The sequence below is a fragment of the Morchella sextelata genome (assembly GCF_020137385.1).
Source record: "Morchella sextelata strain SCLS chromosome Unknown scls_5, whole genome shotgun sequence".
NCBI classification, from domain to species: Eukaryota; Fungi; Ascomycota; class Pezizomycetes; order Pezizales; family Morchellaceae; genus Morchella; species Morchella sextelata.
In genome coordinates this window covers 1,287,517-1,305,241 of record NW_025408620.1, presented here as the reverse complement: position 1 = coordinate 1,305,241, position 17,725 = coordinate 1,287,517, and the positions used below count along the sequence as shown (strand labels likewise).

At 47.0% G+C, this 17,725-nt stretch overlaps 7 protein-coding genes across 7 annotated transcripts; 4 read left to right on the top strand and 3 right to left on the bottom strand.

Moving 5' to 3' along the window:
- Nucleotides 1-3,333: 3,333 nt before the first annotated feature.
- On the top strand, nucleotides 3,334-3,744 carry H6S33_010879 (uncharacterized protein; the record flags this gene model as incomplete). Its single annotated transcript, XM_044842247.1, has 1 exon — nucleotides 3,334-3,744. One exon carries the CDS (start codon nucleotides 3,334-3,336, stop codon nucleotides 3,742-3,744), a length of 411 nt encoding a protein of 136 aa, XP_044696809.1.
- Nucleotides 3,745-4,150: 406 nt separating this feature from the next.
- H6S33_010878 (uncharacterized protein) lies at nucleotides 4,151-5,352 on the top strand (the record flags this gene model as incomplete). Its single annotated transcript, XM_044842246.1, has 2 exons — nucleotides 4,151-4,559; nucleotides 4,613-5,352. 2 exons carry the CDS (start codon nucleotides 4,151-4,153, stop codon nucleotides 5,350-5,352), a joined length of 1,149 nt encoding a protein of 382 aa, XP_044696808.1.
- A 4,751-nt stretch (nucleotides 5,353-10,103) lies between these two features.
- Nucleotides 10,104-11,060, top strand: H6S33_010877 (uncharacterized protein; the record flags this gene model as incomplete). The annotated part of the gene is made up of 1 exon (XM_044842244.1): nucleotides 10,104-11,060. One exon carries the CDS (start codon nucleotides 10,104-10,106, stop codon nucleotides 11,058-11,060), a length of 957 nt encoding a protein of 318 aa, XP_044696807.1.
- A 712-nt stretch (nucleotides 11,061-11,772) lies between these two features.
- H6S33_010876 (uncharacterized protein) lies at nucleotides 11,773-12,675 on the top strand (the record flags this gene model as incomplete). Its single annotated transcript, XM_044842243.1, has 1 exon — nucleotides 11,773-12,675. The coding sequence occupies one exon, from the start codon at nucleotides 11,773-11,775 to the stop codon at nucleotides 12,673-12,675; it is 903 nt and encodes a 300-aa protein (XP_044696806.1).
- Nucleotides 12,676-12,961: 286 nt separating this feature from the next.
- H6S33_010875 (uncharacterized protein) lies at nucleotides 12,962-14,144 on the bottom strand (the record flags this gene model as incomplete). Its single annotated transcript, XM_044842242.1, has 6 exons — nucleotides 12,962-13,008; nucleotides 13,067-13,154; nucleotides 13,500-13,555; nucleotides 13,624-13,634; nucleotides 13,908-13,913; nucleotides 14,119-14,144. 6 exons carry the CDS (start codon nucleotides 14,142-14,144, stop codon nucleotides 12,962-12,964), a joined length of 234 nt encoding a protein of 77 aa, XP_044696805.1.
- Nucleotides 14,145-14,479: 335 nt separating this feature from the next.
- Nucleotides 14,480-15,168, bottom strand: H6S33_010874 (uncharacterized protein; the record flags this gene model as incomplete). Its single annotated transcript, XM_044842241.1, has 2 exons — nucleotides 14,480-14,846; nucleotides 14,900-15,168. 2 exons carry the CDS (start codon nucleotides 15,166-15,168, stop codon nucleotides 14,480-14,482), a joined length of 636 nt encoding a protein of 211 aa, XP_044696804.1.
- A 1,642-nt stretch (nucleotides 15,169-16,810) lies between these two features.
- On the bottom strand, nucleotides 16,811-17,188 carry H6S33_010873 (uncharacterized protein; the record flags this gene model as incomplete). The annotated part of the gene is made up of 1 exon (XM_044842240.1): nucleotides 16,811-17,188. The coding sequence occupies one exon, from the start codon at nucleotides 17,186-17,188 to the stop codon at nucleotides 16,811-16,813; it is 378 nt and encodes a 125-aa protein (XP_044696803.1).
- Nucleotides 17,189-17,725: the final 537 nt, after the last annotated feature.

Genomic DNA, 17,725 nt, shown 5'->3' with positions numbered 1-17,725 from the left:
TGGTTTTTGACTATCACCACCACCACCACCACCACCATCATCATCATCATCATCTCCCCGAATTTCTCACCATCTCAAACTTAAACTCCCAGCCCGCAACATTATTCGTTCTCGCTTCATCTCATCCGCCACCGGCGCTTCTATTCGCCGAGATGTGGCAGCAACTACTTATCAGTACCAGTCGCGGAGATAGTGGGAGCCGGGGGGCGGAGGCAGAATGCCAGAAATTGCCGGAGCTTGAATTTCAACGTCGGATCAACTCAGAGTTGTGGTATGTAGGCCCTTTTCTAGTCCATCACATATCCTACATATAATGCACCGAACCTGGTAATATTTCTCGAATGTCGCGCGCTGACTAGGTTTAGATGTAAATATAAATCCACGCAACCGCCCATTTCCGTTCCCTGTATATCTTGACTATGGTGAGTGCTAGCCTAACTACAAGAGACCATATGCTAACGACCATACTGGGTTTATACAGAACTTTATGCAAGACCTCGAGGAAAGGAAATCTCCCTTAAGCCCAGAGAGCGATTCAGTTGGGGTATTTGGATGACTGATGTACAACTGGTCATTTTTCGTTCCAACCAGCGACGTCTTCACCGAACATACAATTCTGGACACACAACCACAGAAGAAAGAATAATGCATATAAGGTAGGTTCACAAAACATTCTCTATATAATATTCATCCTGAGCAATATGCTGTCGCCGTGTAAGATCAAGTGTTAATTGCCCTTCCTTTACCACACAGCTTATTCTATATTACCAGTTCAACATTACTGTCTTAAATTACGGCACAGTGGAAGAGCCAATCTCTCAGTCTTTGGCTCCGAATGCGGCCGAAAATTAGGGATGAAAAGGAGAATAAACAAGGCAGTGATCAGAGAAGACGGATAAGAAGGCTGCATCACTACCTCAGAGGGTCGCAGGGACTATCAACCCTCAAGAGCGTCGGGCACAAGGAAGAAATGTTTTTGGTAGTTTCCCTTCTTACGCTTGCACAAGGCTCTATATTCGGAAATAACTCATGGCAAAAAGGACGGGCTTGGAGCTGCCGTGACCAGGAGATATGGAAGGCTAATGAGGTTTGATCTTAGGCTTTACATGAACCTATTTATAAAGAAAAGCATGGCGCATGATGGGACTCGTATGGAGGTTGAAATGAAGTCTTTCTTTCTTTCTTTTTCTTTTTCTTTTTCTTTTTCTTTTTCTTTTTCCTTTCCTTTTTTCTTTTCCTTTTCCTTAATGGAATGGGAGGCGTGTACTGCTCATCCTTTCATTCTTGTTAACGCACGGCGGGAATGACTGAGGGGATAATAACTTGGATGGAGTTTTTCTTTCTTTCTTTCTTTTTTTTTTGGGGGGGGGGGGGGAGAGTATGAAGATAAAGGGATATATAGGGTTATATGTGGGGAGAGAAGAATACGGACAAGAAAAATATGGGACAGAAGACTAGGGACAGGAGAGCATATAAGAGAGAATATGGGAAGGAAATGTCTGGGAAGATCAGAATGGAGAGAAAGAAAATGGTGCATGAGAAGGAGTAAGCAGTTAATCACCTCGAGCCCCTATCACGAGCGTTTAGAGCTACTCACCTTTGATAAAACAAAGGGCAAATGGAGGTGGGAATGCATTCCCGAGGTACCAGGTAGGCCGTCATAGGGACTCGTTTCCCCAATAAAATCGATGGGAAAGAGATGGGACAAGGAGATGGCGAGAATGAGGCACTTGAATTTCTTGCAGGAAATTGGAATCTTCTGGACCGGCCATTCCCACTAGCTAGGTGGAAGAGCCATGAAAGCCTTCCAGAGCATATTTCTTTCGAGGTAGGTTTTCATCTACTACATTTTACTTTCACCCCTATAAAAGATCATTTCTACTATCTATTCAAACATTATCGTCACGCTTAGGCGGTAGACATGCTCTTGGACCCTCACGTCCTCATTATTGGTATTTGTTCTCAAGGAATGATAAGCTAACCTTCTATAGATGAAGCTAAACCTAGCTTCCATAACTATCATTCGCAGAGGCTAGAGATCTACCTATGGAGAGAGAAATCAAAAGAGTAGTATACGAGCGCGGAGCTGTCGTGCCCTGATATGGTAATTTGTTGATTTTTGTGGGAGTTCTCCCGCATTGCTTCCCTGGCAAGAGTAGCCTGTCGGTGTTCCTGGTCCCGCGGCAAGATCAACGTCTGCGATTCGAGTTCTCATATAAAAGTTCTCGGTTACTTGCCGGATCTCATTCACGCCAGTTCAGGGCGTGAGATCTAGGAATGCAACAACAGAGACTATTGGGTTTCGAGGTCTGCCCGGCTATTGATCTGTACTAAGAAAGAACATCAAGATAAGGTATTCAAAATAAAAACTTCTTTCTTGTTGCACCCCTTAATCAAATGCTATCTTGAAAATCTCACTCAACGCGGGTGTCTCGGTAGTCTTTGCATACAAATAACTTTCAAGGACAACATATAAGGCTAATATTCTCCGCTGGAAGAGTCACGACATAGCATCTTCGTCCAGACTCTTATTTCCGCGTAGTATTGGTAGGAATTGCTTTAGCCGGAGATCTCATATTCGACTTTATGTGAGATTGTACCATGTTCCCTCCACGTTGGTTAAGTGAATCAGGAGGCACACTTCTATTTTCGTCAGAGAAGGCAGAACTTTAGAGAGGATATCGTTCCGTTTCCCACTGCAAGTTAATTTCATATATCTGACGTCAGGGTCTGTTCAGGATATTTTTTCTTTCTACCCAGAGACAAACGGACGCAACTTCTGATTAGTAACTATGGCATCCTTAGTGGTCGAGGTAAACCTGGTTTCAAGTATCAGTGTTGCGAGACCGCGTTGTACGCGTAGGCGGGTGTTATTTTTACCAACTACTTGAAAAAAAAAAAAAATGGAAAAAACTGCAATCATGGACTGAGGAATTCGGGGGTCATATTTTATTCCATAAGGGGTGTTGGAATTTGCTATTGGGTAGGATGGTTTGAGGTGGTGAATTGATGTGTTTGGAGTACATGTATTCTAATCTATAGCGCCAAAAATATTTATCTCTTAAAATAATTGGAAGGTATATGTATTTCAAGAAGAAAGAATGTGTTTGGGAGGGAGACCCTTCCAACTAGGCTGGTTGACATAAAATCCAAGACATTCAAGCTTGAAAGATAATATAGTTCCAATCGATAACGTATTTAATTTTCAAGTACCCATATATCATTATTGCATATAAATACATTCTCCAAGACTTCCAACGCTTTCCATCTCGCTTCTACACCATCTTATCTTCATATAACACATCGTCCCAGCTCAAAATCTCAAACCCAACCATGGACTACCAGCTACGCAGACAAATCACCCTCCTCCGCAACAACTGCGATAAGCTAATTGACCGGTGCCATAGCCTGGAGCTACGCCGTAAGCAGATAAAGGAGGTCAAGGAGCTCTACATAGGAAATCATCACACGAAAGAGCTATGTGTTCTTCTAGCTCGAGAGGAGTTTCGACTTCTCGAGGAAACCACTCACATGATTGGCGAGATTCAAGAGAGCATGGAGAGGCTGGATATCCTCTGGTCTGAATCAATGCTCACATGGTCTGGAACTGCCGAGGATGAGGGGAGGCTAGAAGTTGAAAAGCAGGCTTTTGGCGGGAAGATATGGAGTGAGTATAGGGACTTTGTCAATGAGCTCTACTCCGCAGCCACCTCTGGTTATGACTGGTTGGACTTTGAGGAGTGAACAAAGTATTATGATAGAGTGGGAGATAGTCGACTTGAAGTTTAGTTTCCGTAAATAAACTCGATTCAAGAAATTCAAGCTTGTTTGTTGATGAGTATCGTCTCTCACAATGAAAATAATCCTTCTTTAATGATCAAAACCTTAATATAAAACACCTAAAAAGATACCGAGATACCGTTGCAATTGTGATCTTGATAAAGTCATGTAGAAAGGACATGTGTTCATACACACATCTTGCCCTCTTACCATTACATGACGTCAGTTGAAGAAAGTAGAGCGGGTTACCGTTGAAAGAATGAATGTGGGTTAGGTATATTGGTTCGTCCCTAGGCCGTGCGCCGCTCAACGACATCTCATCTTGTCCCATCGACAGACATCAGTTACCAACCACAATTCTTCATCAACAATGTTGGTTGATCACGTCGAGATGGATGAAGAGCAAGAGGAAATCGCTCGCCGTAATGCGCAGATGGCACGGTACCAGGCCCAGAGGGGCAGGGTCTGCAACCATTATTACTGCGGACGTCAAGTGTGCATCTTTTGGGAAAACGGAATGCCAGCAACAAACGCTCCACGCCCAACAGGCCCAAGCAGGGTGATCGAGCCCCAACGCATGACTGGACCCAACGCTATCCCAACCAGCTACAGGATTCATCCCGACACGGACTCAGACAATTCAGCGGACTCCTACCGCACCCCATCCCTCTCTGACAACGACTCGGACAGTGAAAACCAAATGGCTCTCTCTGAACCATCCAAGAAAGGCGGTCGCGCTCGTGGAATTGCCCGTAAGCTAGCTGCAGTGAAGTTCTCATGTATGTTCACCTACCCACACAACTCTGATTTGGACCACGACTAAGTTAAGCAGGCTTCAGTCGCTCATGCAGCTCCGATGATGGTGAGGAGGAGGAGCACGGACCAACACGCTCTCCTAGGACTGCCCCGAGATCGGCCGACCCTCCTCAGCCTGTTCCGGCACCTGTTTATCCTCCCATGTCTATCCCGAGACCAGCTCAAGGCTCGATGCCTGTCATGGGGCCGGTTTATCCTCCTATGTCTGTCCCTAGACCAGCTGAACGCTCTATACCTGCCATCGGGCCGGTTTATCCTCCTGTGTCTGTCCCGAGACCAGCTGAGCGCTCTATGCCTGCTCCGAGACCAGTTGAACCTCCCGTATTTCGCCGTCAACGCTCAACCGAATTCTTCCCTGGTGGCTCAGATTGGGGGTATGCTCCTAACCCAGATTATAACCAATCTTCCCAGAGTGCGGGCACGGATTGGAGATATGCTCCCCATCCTGATTATTCCCAATCTCGCCCGGCTACCAGGAGCTCAGGGTTCGGTGAACCTATTGCGGCCACTCCGCCCCCTCGCCCTCCTGCCCCCCAGCTTCCCAGAGCGACACCGATGTCTAGCCCTCAGCGCTTTGCTGGAGCTCCTACTCCTCCGTTACGGAGACCAGAGACCGCCTACACGGCGCAGCAGCTTCGTGAGGGAATCATCCACAGTATGACTGTCATTAATGTCAACGAGCTCCCGAACAACAACCCAAACATCTCGTCCTTCCACGTCACTACACATCAAATTGGTGATGTGGCCAGAAGGTAGGGACTACAAAATCCTTTCAAGTTATGAGTAATGAAGTTGCATTTGTTAACGTCTTATGCGAGCTGGTACAGGGAAATGGAGATGGGCTTGGCCAGAATGGGTACCGGCGGAGGTAGGGTCGACGATCATGATTATTCTGATAATCATGGCGGCCAGTAAAAGGTCCACACAACCACGGGGAGTCGACAAATGTCAGATGAGCCAGCGAAGCTACAGGGAGTTCATAAATGTCAGGGGAGCCAGCTAAGGTTGGAGCAGTGTGGCATTTTCTCTTGATATTAGTTTCTTTTTTCTTTTCAACATGTTTCTTTCGAAGTTTACTATGTTGATTGATGGGTCTTAAATTTCATTCGCTGTCTATACCCTCCTTTTATCTGTCAGGGTCAGGATATTACCTAGTCACCGCTCATTGCACGTTAGATTAGCGAAATTTCTTGTTTGATCGTCTGTACTCCTCCCCGGAGTATAGATGCTCTAGTGGCATATTGCTTTGTCTGAGTTTGCATTCATTTTTCTTTGGCAGTGGGAAAATCCGAGAAAGGGAGCGCTGTTGTTAGGGAATGGTTGAGGGGGCAAGGTTATCTTTCGACTGTTTCAAGAGCTTGTTATATACCATTTCTTCTTTCAAAATGAAGCTTACAACAAAGGCTGCTCGCCATCTCTTCAGATAGATATTTTTACTTCATTTCATAGATTTCACAGATTCAATTTCTGCCTAGAAGACTATTCCTATATACACATGATCTAGGTCTACCCCAAGGAGTCGTGATCTTCCCCACTTAGAGGAAGTTTTGCAGAAACCTCAGGTAGTTCCGTAAAAGATTAATGGGGGGGTTCCTGCTTATCCTATATATGGACATAATCTAAACTGCGGAGCACCGGAAGAGACGGCTGATGTGACATTCGGATTAGAATGACGCAAGCCATTTTCACATAGTCAGATAAAGGTCGCAGCTATCGCGATGGAACTGCAGAACTGAAGAAACAGAATCAAGACGTTATATATCGTGATAAGAGCCCATCCCCATCCTTGCGTAGAAAAAGCTGGGAGTGCCATTCTTCATCTCTTTTGTCACCTTCGGCCTGGGTCTTCTGGGCGTGCTAGTATTGGTTTCCAAAAGGTTGAACAAGGCCCAAATCGCGCTAGGCAAAACTTTTAACGCCTCTTTGCGAGTGTCGGTACAAATACTACAACATCGTCAGGCATGGTTTCTACATTTTCATTGATTCCGTAACGTGGTGAAGATAGATTCATCAGATTTCATGACGGCTACCTGTGGACGATGAACCTGAGGTATCGTAGAGTCGGAGGGGGGGACATTATTTTTTCGTAAAATTAATTATTAGCTACCTTCAAGTACGGGTTTGAGCCACTGTGAAGATTTAGATGGCACTGAGCGGCGGAAAATAGTTTAAATTCGAACAGGTATTTGTCGTTGTGACACCAACATATACCCCTACCGTCCGGCAGACCTTTCTCCGGAGAAAAATTAAGATGATCTACGAAAGGTCGCACTTCAAAAAAGCGCCGTGTAAGACATCCTACATTTCGAGATAATCCTCGTGACTCACTCCCTCCAAATGTGCTCCATCCGTTTGTGGAGTGCGTCTTTGAATTGTGTACTAACCCAAGCTTGTTAGGGCCTCTGAGCACCGTTGGCGTCCAAATACGATTTCAAGCCGACAACACACATGGGCGAGTGGCCTAGCGGTTAACACTCGCCCCCCGGAACACCGTGTGGTTGTGCCTGGCCTTTGAACGTCTATAGAAGGTCCGTGGTTCAACCCGGGGGTGGGGGTAGTAGATATGGGTCCGGCCATATCTGCAGTACCTTTTGTTCTTTTTTTTTTTTTTTTTCTTCTCTTCTTTTGTTCTTTTTTCTCTCTTTATTTTTTTTTTACGACAAAAGAGAACCAGACAAACAATCAATTTGAACTATGTACACGCCTGACGGACAGCACCTTAGGCAGTACCATACCTGCGATCAGGACCGGCCGGGATTACGAAACAGGTTAACCAATGGAGGCCAGAAAGCAGCGTGATTCACCCCCATTAAGCCTATATAAAACTCGATGGTCTTTTGAAACCTCTCCCTCATGTTCCTTCGAAGAGTAGGATATTTATTGGTTCCCTGTTATGGCAATCCAGCTACAAGTACTTACTTCTGACTTGACCTACTCTGATGATTGGCGTGTGTGTGATGGGCTGTGTAAAATATTCCGAGATCGACCTATCCGTACTAAGTTAGGAACCGTTTACTCTCACTGCCGAATCATCTTACTTGGTCTCGGGGGAGAATGGTCATCGTGGCCGATGGTCGCGCTTCAAATATGAGGCGTATATGAGTAAATTGTGAAATAATCATCACTCCTATCGAATCGTGATCTCGTTATTCCTCTGCCCTCGATGCAGTGTGGGGTGAATGCTTATTTCACTAGGCCCCAAATCGGTTAGGTGCTTCCGACTGTCCTTGGCGTCCAAATACCACCTCAGACCGACAACACACATGGGCGAGTGGCTTAACGGTTAACTCGCCCCCCGGACGGACACCGAGTGGTTGTGCCTTGCCTTCGATTACAGGAGGTTCAGGGTTCAATCCAGGGGTGGGGGTTGTAGATATGGCTGGACCATCAATGCAACCTTTTGTTCTTTTTAGCTATAGCTTGTGAAAGGCTACACGCCCGTGTAAATATTTGCAATACCACCACAAAGGTATCTACCATCATTATCCTTAAGAAAGAAAGTTGGTGACTTGAGGTGAGAAAGGAGTGTGATTTCTCCCACTCACTGGGCTGAAGCCCACCACCGCCGGTTGAGTTCTCGACTCCTCCAGATACTTTTCCTCACATAGCGCCACAGCTCTCTCTACTCATTGCTCCTAATGTGATTACCAATAACACATGTACACGCCATATCCTTGTTGCTGGCGCTTGAGGTAGTGACAGACCAATCGGGTGTTTCTTTGCTTTGTCTCACCATTTTACCGACACTAAACACTCCGGGAAGATTATGTAATCTTTCCAAACACATCACAGCACAGTGTTCTCTGATGGGAAAAAGAGACAATGGGCATTATTTCGCGAGAAAACAATCGCAGGATGTTGGGAAACACAGTGGAGTAGCAGGTGTGTGTGACTTTAGGTATTGGGCTCACCTCTATCGTCCCCGGCTAGTTAAACAAACGTACGGATGGCTTTGGTAGGCTTTGGCCCCAGAGTAGAGGGAGCCGAGGCTCACTGGGGGCTGGAAATAGAAATTAGCCATGGGAGGAGACCTGTTGGAGTATGATTGAACAGCTCTTTAAGCTGAGAGAACTCCAATGGATGAGAGAGCACACCTCCGAAAGAACTGGCTTGTACCTGCGAGATAGACAGCGCTTCAATGCCTTGACTCAAATATTTCAGATTTGTCGTACCCTAAAGAATCTACTCAATATATCGTGTAAGATTGGATGGAACGAACTGTTGGCAGCAAGGAGGTTCCGTCTTACTTTGTCCGCCTGGGCATGTAACTCTATTTCTTCAGATTGTGACTTGATAAAGATAGATATTACATACATAACTAGTATATTGTCATCAGGATACACATTGTAGTTATAGGACATCTTGCATAATGATTTCTGGTTCGCATGAATAAACATGCGAGTTCTTAATATCTCACGACTAGCCACTTAGCTACTATTCCTACAAGTGCTATTCATAATATCATTTTTTTACGTACTTTGGTGTTCCTCCTCTTCTTCCTCCTAATCGTTTGGAATCCTACCATGCCCATTCTTCTCCTCCAGAGGGTATTATACACCGTCAGATCACCAGCCCGATACTGTAACCTTTCGGAGAGTGAAATTATAGGCTAGATCACATAACACAGCGGGTCATGCACCGGGTCATGCACCAGAGGTCCACAGTTGACGGAAGAGACATTTCAGAAGGATCCGAATCAAGCTCTAATGACACTGATGTAAAGGTCATACCCGGCTATCCAGACTGCCATTCTTATAACCTCTGCATTCTCTCTGCGTCGGAGGTGACGAGTAGTAGGCGATATCCCTCTAGCTAAAGAGAATTAGTAACTGGCAACCAAAGCCACTATCAATCGAATCCCGATAGCTAGTAAGGCCATCGCGGAGTAGTGAGTGTAGCCGAGAAGGCCATGTATAATCGGAAATTCTAGCTGATGCTAACATGTCTTTCTTCGAGTAGACATGGGAGTATTTTTGAGGAGTGGTTGTGACAATATTATCGGCAGAGCAAGGAAGTACTAGAGAACAAGGTCTCGATCAGGTTTTTCTCCAACTTCAATTTCTATTTCAGCAACCTTTTATGTTCCCCTAATAGTAGATTGCTATGAGGTAATACCACCATAATACGTTTCACCAGACTCTTTAAAATTATTAAATCGTCGTCGTTAGTACATAAAACGTTTCTGAATTGATACACCAGGTCAGAAATAGTCGACCTCCTTCTCCAGTCTCCCCAAGGAGGGCGGAGTGAGAGGTGGACAACTAGAAGCCTCGAACAGCAAGATAACACAGGCAAGAAGGATAATGCTTGGCCAGGAACAGCAAAAGCATGGATGGACCATACGAGGCATAGGAACGTCGAAACACTTTTGGCTGCTCGGTTCGAGCAGCAGTCTCTTAAACAGCACTAGCCTCTAGGGTTAGGGCTCCCGTTGTGCACCCGGATAAGTCTTCAACCATCACTCTATTACCCCTCCACCATCACAACACCTCCGCAAACACCCCACAATGTCTCTCCACGATAAACTCAGTATCGATGGTCACGTCTTCAAAATCCCCACCGACCCTGTCGAGCGCTTTCGTTTCATCCGTGATCAAGCAGTTTCCTCCTACCATGCTATGACAGGCGGCGCACCGACTGCACGAGACCTGGCATTCTTCTTTGGTGCTCCTTCTGCGGAGTCTTCTACCGAGGCCGGCACCGTGGAGTTGGTCGATACAGAGGCGGCTACTACAAAGGCGGACACTACAGAAGCGGCCGCTGTGGAGGTCACCATTACGAAGGTTCCTACTGCGAAGGTCACCGGTGCAGGGGGTACTAGTACCCAGGATAAGGAAATTGGAATTTCATCATATGGTCGGAAACGCAGTTATGCTATCTTGGAGGAAGACGAGGTCAGGGGTGGGAAGGATAAGGGTAATGACGAAGAGAACCAGGATGAAGAGGAGGTGGACGTGCACGAGGACGAGGAGGTGGATGAGGACGAGGACGTGAACGGGGAGGAGGACATGGGCGTGGACGTGGATGAGAAGGAGGAGGAGGAGAACAAGAAACAGAATGGTCACGACGGCAACAAGAAGGCTCGCTCAGAAATCAGCTTTGTATGGCCAAAGCCTGAGGAGGTTGTTGCGCGCAGGAAGCTGTTGGTGGCCTTTGAGAATAGGGCTATGTTTGTGGGAACTTTCAGCACCTTCGACGACGCTCTGAGGAAGACTGGAATGTCCTACAGATGGCTACAAACAAAATACATAGAAAGGCTAATCATGATTGAGGGCCGCTGGGCTAAGGTTTTGGTGATGAAAGGGAGGGGTCGCTGCAGGGCCTGCATTGATTACAATGCTGTGTGGGGTAACATCGAGTGTAAGGTACTTGTGAGGCATCCCAGCAACGCCCTCCATACTGACAAGTGTGGGCATTGTCTGAAAGTTGATAAACCTTGCCCTTTTGAGAAATTGTTGAAATAACTCAGGATCTTTGATTCACAATTAAACACCCTGTCCGTCTTGAAGTATTCCTAGTGTGGTGAACGAGATATTAACGTGAGCATGCTCGAGGTATTTTATTCACTACACACGCAAGTAAAAGACTGTGCAACATTGCCGGAATATTGTAACCGGGCAGAGAACGGAAGTACCTGTAGTTACAAGCGCTATCAGGTATTCTGTTCGGACACCAGTATCTCCACATAGATAAGAACGTAAAACGCCGGATAGAATCCTGAGTCTAATCCCGGATTTTAGCTTCATATATTCGATTCGTTAACGGATTCAAATATCGTCTCGCAGCCGTATCTCATTCCATTCGTTTATATCCTTGTTATCCCGTCATGCACCTCCGGGATAATAACATTTATTTCAACCCTTTGACAAACCACCGAGAAACACTTTCCCACACCCGCAAGGCAGGAACTAGGGAGTTAACTGAAAAGTTCTTAACAGGCTCGAGATTTACGATTAAGGAGGAGGGCGGTGAATTGAGGGGCCAGAGAGCGAAGAGAAGGGCCATGCGAAGCAGTGGCACCTCGAGTGACGTGTCTTTGCTCCCTCAGATAGGAGTAACTGGAATGGGTTAGGTTATTGACCGGGTAACTTCATACATGTACATGCATGTCTTCGCGCATCTCTCCGTCGCGCTCTTCACCACTATAGCTAGCTAGCAAATACCACAATATACACAATGTCCCCCCATACTATGCTCAAGATCGATGGCCATGTTTTCAATGTCCCCACCGACACAGTCAAAAGCATCTACTTCATCCGTAAGCAGGCAATCACCTCGTACCGCGCCGTGGCAGACGGTAAACCAACCCCACGGGACCTAGCATTTCTCTTCGGTACTGTTACTATGAGTAGTCGGAAACGCAAGCATGCTATCTTTGTGGAAAGTGAGGCGGAGGACGAGGAGGAGGAAGATGAAGAAGAAGAGTTGGAGGAAGAAGAAGTGTTAGAGGGGGGAGAAAAAGAGTTGGAGGAAGGAGAAGAGTTGGAGGAAGAACAGTTGGAGGAAGAAGAGGTGGTGGAGGGGGGGGGAGGGTTGGAGGAGGATGTCGTGATGAAGGAAGAAGAAGAGTCGGAGGAAGAGGAAGAGTTGGAGGAAGAAAGGGTGGTGGAGGAAGATGAGGAAGATGAGGAGGTAGACGAGAACGAGGACGAGAACGGCAACGACTGCAATGACAGCAACGATGGCAGCTACCGGGAGGGTCCCTCAAGGTCGCTCGAGATACGGGGGGGACAAACACGAAATAGGGAGGCTACTGCACTCAGGAAGAAGCTCTTATCCGGAAGAAATGAGAATATGTTTGTGGGAGATTTCAAAAATTTTCACGATGCCCAAGAAACAACTGGCCTCAGTTATAAGTGGCTACGAACGAGATATATTGAAGGACTGCTTAAGATTGATGGCCGCTTGGCTAATGTCACGGTGATGAATGGGAGGGAGCGCTGCCGCGGCTGTATCAATGCCAAGCCTTGGGATGGGGCGGTTTGTAGGGTCCTTGTGAGGCATGGTGGTAATGCTATTCGTGGCGCCAGGTGTGGATATTGTCTGAAGATTGGGAAAGGTTGTTATTTCGACAATTAGTTAAAATACATGTGAGCCCTGCTCCATATCCGTTTCGCCCGATGACGCATTGCCGCAAAATGCTATCTCGGTTATCACGCAAAACGGTTTATGGAGCGCGGCCGGACCTATCAGCAAGCATTCTCGAACTGTGACTATAGGGAGGAAGCGCTGAAGCGATAGAATAATAGACACAAAATATCTCCCAATGAAGTGTCTTAATGCCGATACACAACCCTACTCCACATCCGTTTAGGGGGGTGATGTATTGCCGCAAGGAACTATACCATCATCGCGTCCTAAACGGTTATGGAGCACGGTGGGAGCAGCCAGCAGATGTGAAGAAATAATAGACTTGTAATTGTCAGCGAGAATTATTGAAGAGGAATCTGTTAAGTCAGGTTGTACCGACAATTAATGAAAGAGAATATTCTGTCGATGATGGGAGGATCTTTGGTTGTTCGTTGTGGAGGATGAAGAGTAGTGAGGTTGACATTTCGCTGGGGTTACCCGAGTAGAAAAAAAAGAAAGTGGAAATCAAGGGCGGGAAGGATTCAACATCCATGCATCTTAAGGGAGAAAAACATATGTACACACCTAGTAAAAAAAAAGAAAATAATAATAACAAAAAAGAAAAGGAAATCTACTTTCCGGCTTAACCAATCGCCCTACCCTAGACCTGTCAGGACAAGAGACTGGTCTACTAGGGCTGGTTGGCCGGGGCCAAGCGCAGGCTCCAAATACTGACAGTTCTAGAGTACGTATACGGTGGTGAAGATCTCAGCGCTCTAATCAGTCTATGCTCAACCTTATGTGGTCATGGCTCAACCAACGGCCTGGCATACCGGAAGTTCGCTTGAAGCAGGTGACAGGAGAGTATTAATTTCTTCTGTGGGAGCGCCTAGAGATATTAGAGTTAGCAGGAAATGTGTGGTCTCCAGGAGAAAGGAATGGAAGTGTATTTCTTGCTTGAGCTGTGCCTATACTGCGCGCGTATTGAGCAGCTGAAAATGAAAGGCAAATGTCCTGTGAACAAGAGTTAGACCGCGCAATTAAGACAAATAGGAGGATTGCTCACTTTGCCTTATTGAATGTAATGCTCCGTGATGAGGTGACAAGGAGGGCCAACAGATTGTTTGGTGTTGGTTGATGATGGCGTGTGATGAAGTGTTGGATTGTGGTTGGAGGGCGTGCCCTGCCCAGGAAGCGCAGGAAACCTTTGTAATGCGCCCTGCTCACATGCCTTAGCTTACAACGGCCTGCGGAACCCCTCGCGGCCATGTCAGTTGTCAATGATTGGTGAAAATTAACAACGAAACCATGGGGGAAGCGCCTGGTAGGCGTCAAGACCTTACAAAGGCCACTTATGAAGTAAATACCACATCTTACAAGCTCTTTCTCTTCCAGTTTTGAGGACCTTGCCTTTTTCCCCACCTATCTTCATCTTTCAAATTAAACACATACCTAGCTTCAAGTGTAGTTCCGATCATCAAATGCTGCTTTTGCTCTTCTATTGCTATTACAATTGCAACACACATGGAACGCTCCTTTATTACCGATACACTCCACCTTTGATCTTGATTCCCTAGCTTAACAGGATCCATACTAAACAGGACATCGGGAGTGACCACACTTTTTTAAAGAGTAATCAAGACTCCTGAAGAAAGAGAACTCCGAAAGAATGGGTATCATTACTAACTTACAGCCGCTGGGGCCAAAAATATACTAAAAATGATGGTGAAAAAAATCCTCCTCCGGGGAGACGACAACAGACAGCCGTGAATACCAGTCCCCCATCCTTCACGCGGTCCGGTCAACAGCAGCATTAAAGCCACGACCAACTAATCATGACTCTCCCCAGTTCCTTCGCGGCCAGCTGCTCAAATAGCCCCAGGCTAAAATCCAGGTCCTCCGGCTTGCATCCGGTGCATCTATCGACGACAGTGGCTACCACCGACACATTCTTTCCAGTTTCCTCCTTTACTCTCGTTGCCCAGACCTTCGTTCCGCAGAGGGGGTTTGCGTTCGGATTCGAGCCGACCTGGGCGGCATCGAAAACGATGTGAGAGACGGCGACGATTGCTTCGGTGTCGCTCGAGGTTATACCGCAGGCGCCGAGACCGGGTGCGTAATAAGTTGCCTCGCCGGTATTGAGAGCTTTGTTGGAAGGGTTGGGGATGTAGGATTTAGATCTTCGCCGATGTCAGCGCGCAGTCAAGCTATAAGGAGGGACGGAGGAACCTACTTTCCATGTCTTCCCGCAGTCAAGCCAATTGCCAGCCCGAGAATCAACGCAAGCAGCGCCAGCGCCACACCTAGTAGAACAAGAAGAAAGACATTCCGGCGCAACCCAAAATACGTGCGGTCCTTATCTTCAGGCAGGTGCTGCCGAAACCAGGCAGGGAAGAGCGTGAAGCTTGCCAACACGCGGGGAAATCGCGGCTTGACACTTTCCTGTTCAGAAATCGGTAGGTCGACTTCCGACTTCGTCTCGGGGGTGGGTATGATGTGCATTGTTTGTTTGGTTTTGTGTCCTCGAGCTTCAATGTTTGTCTTGAAGCTTGGAGCTCTAATAGCGCGATCGCGATGGGATAAGGGGCGCGTTCGGGAGATTAGCCGAGAATGCAGGGCAGGGGTGGGGCCGGCGCGTATGCTTATATGCTGGTGAGCTTATTTTTAGCGAGGAGCCAAAGAATGGAGCAGCGGTTTAGGAATCTGCTCCTTGCGAGTGCGATAGAGCGTTGCCCTCAAGACTTCACCACCGTGCCCTCGCGACAAAAACTCTTCTCAGGAGATCAACGGTTGTGGTGTTTGTCGTTGGCGTTGAGGCTCTGCTGGTGCCCCTTGGTCCGTGCTTCCCCACAAAGCTTGTCGCTGCAGGGGTCCGCCGTCATTCACCCCGCGAAAAAGAAATAAGCGACCAGTGCTGACAGCCGCATACAAAACAACAAAGCAGTGCCGACAAAGAACGAGAAAACCTCTTGTGCGCTTTATTCCAATCTCTTTTCTGGCGCGCAAGCCTCTCACTCCCACCTCTCCTGAAATCAGCTGTGCTCTCACCTGATGGGCCATGCGACAGGCGCACGTTCAGACGTCCGGGGACCTGGGTGGTCATTCATCGGTGCGACATAAACATGTCGCAGGTATTTTATTTACTCCTGCTCTTGTTAGGCTGACCAACGGTAGTGAGGAGGTTTGCAATTTATCGCGCGGTCGCCCTACTTTGTTACACCATGGGCTATATTCCTTCCCCCGAGCGGGGTTGAAGACATAAGGTTAAAGCGGTGATACGCGCGCAATTATTCTCGGAAACTTATAAAAGACCTGCTATGTGCGTTCACCACTGACAGTCACAGTGATAATTAGCGACTAATGCCATGTTGGGATCTAGGGTTTCGCAGTGAAGGAACGCATAAAGACGAGAAGGGATTGACGACGACACTCAAAATGGGAAACTACTACCGGGTCATAGGGTCTGGTTCTGAGTAGGTCTTCGAGATAGATCTACCAATCTCTGTATCTCTCCCCGCCGCTGTTTATATCACCTGGGTTCATAGGCTGCGCGATCCCCCCGCCGCCGCGAGTTACGATCGAGAGGCAGTGGACCAAAACACACAAGACGCTATCATAGAGGGTACGCAGGTGGTACGAAATGACCGGAATCCAAACGATAGTGTTTCTTCAGGCTGCCCGTATTTTAATTCTACCCAGGCCCTGGGCTCGCATCATATTTGCTCTCTCTACAGGCACCCCGAAAATCACCTACCCGGAACTAAGGTCTTCTCCCCAGCTATTGACCCTATTCTAGCAAAGGTTTTCTCTTGATTTGGACCCCATGAAACGGGCTGTTTTCACTCGGAGAATTATGAGCTATGAGCTCATTAAAGCTAATTGTTCAAATTCTGATTGCTTGCCTATCTTGGCAAGTCATTCCTTTAATCCTTCATTCGCTCTTTCATACTCATTTCACATACAGAAAACAGCACCCTACAATCGAACCGCCCTATAAAGGTACCCCTTATAAAGGTAATCGTCTTATAAGGGTGTGGGTTCTCGAGCTATAATAGCCTTCGTAGACGCAAATTACCCTTGTGTGTAAGGTACGACTTCGCGCCACCTTTCTACCCTTATAGAGTGATTCGACTGTACAATTCTTCTACCAAGTCACCCACAACACCCACCTCTCCAGCACCACCGCCTCCTCATATCTCTCAACATACCCCACCAGACCCTCATAAAAATCCGCCAAATACGTACAATCCAGATGGGCCTCTTCCAAGTGCTCCCTGAGCTCTAAAATCTCGCCATCGCTATTACGAAACTCATGCAGCCGCATGCGCATTAGCTGGGTGTGCTGCATCGTTAGCTCATTTTCTGCCTCTACCAGCACGAGCACGTCAGTAAACGTGTCTCTGGTCAGAAGCTCAAGGAGTATGTCCAGGCAGTCGCGAACGAGGACTTGCTTGTGGAGGGCGATGAGGAGCTCCAGGTGGGAAATGATGTGGGCCTTGTGGTCGGAGGTTGAGGTAGACATTCTTAGATGTTGATCACGAGTATTGTTTGGTAGAGAGTCAGGAGCGGGGTCTGGTGGTATTTGTACTTTCGGAGTGGGGGTAACGATATTGAAAATCGTTTCGATTTGAATATCTTTCTTCAAAGAGCAGTCGATATGCCTCCAGTTTTGCATTCTTTTTCTTCTACCAACCAATTGATCAAATTCAATCTTCTACCCCGCCATAATACTAATCCAAGTATACAGTGAAACTATATAGTACTGTTTCCGAGGTACTATGGCGTGCTGGCTTCACAGCTTGAAGGATCACACATGATATTGATAAAAGCTTTTCTGAATAAGGCCAGCGCTCCAGAAAGATAGAGGGGTGCGTAGGCTGTCCTCTGGTCGCTCTATAAACCGCCCTCCTCCGTCAATGTTAATAAAGGGTGTTCACTTAGCTCTCCTTTAAGTAGCGGAGCATGGGCTGTGTGAAGAAGAGTGCAAATTCTTTAAATTGCGCGCAATTAGGTAACGTTTGGGTGCGGGTTTTTCAAAACTCGGAAACCGAATCAACCA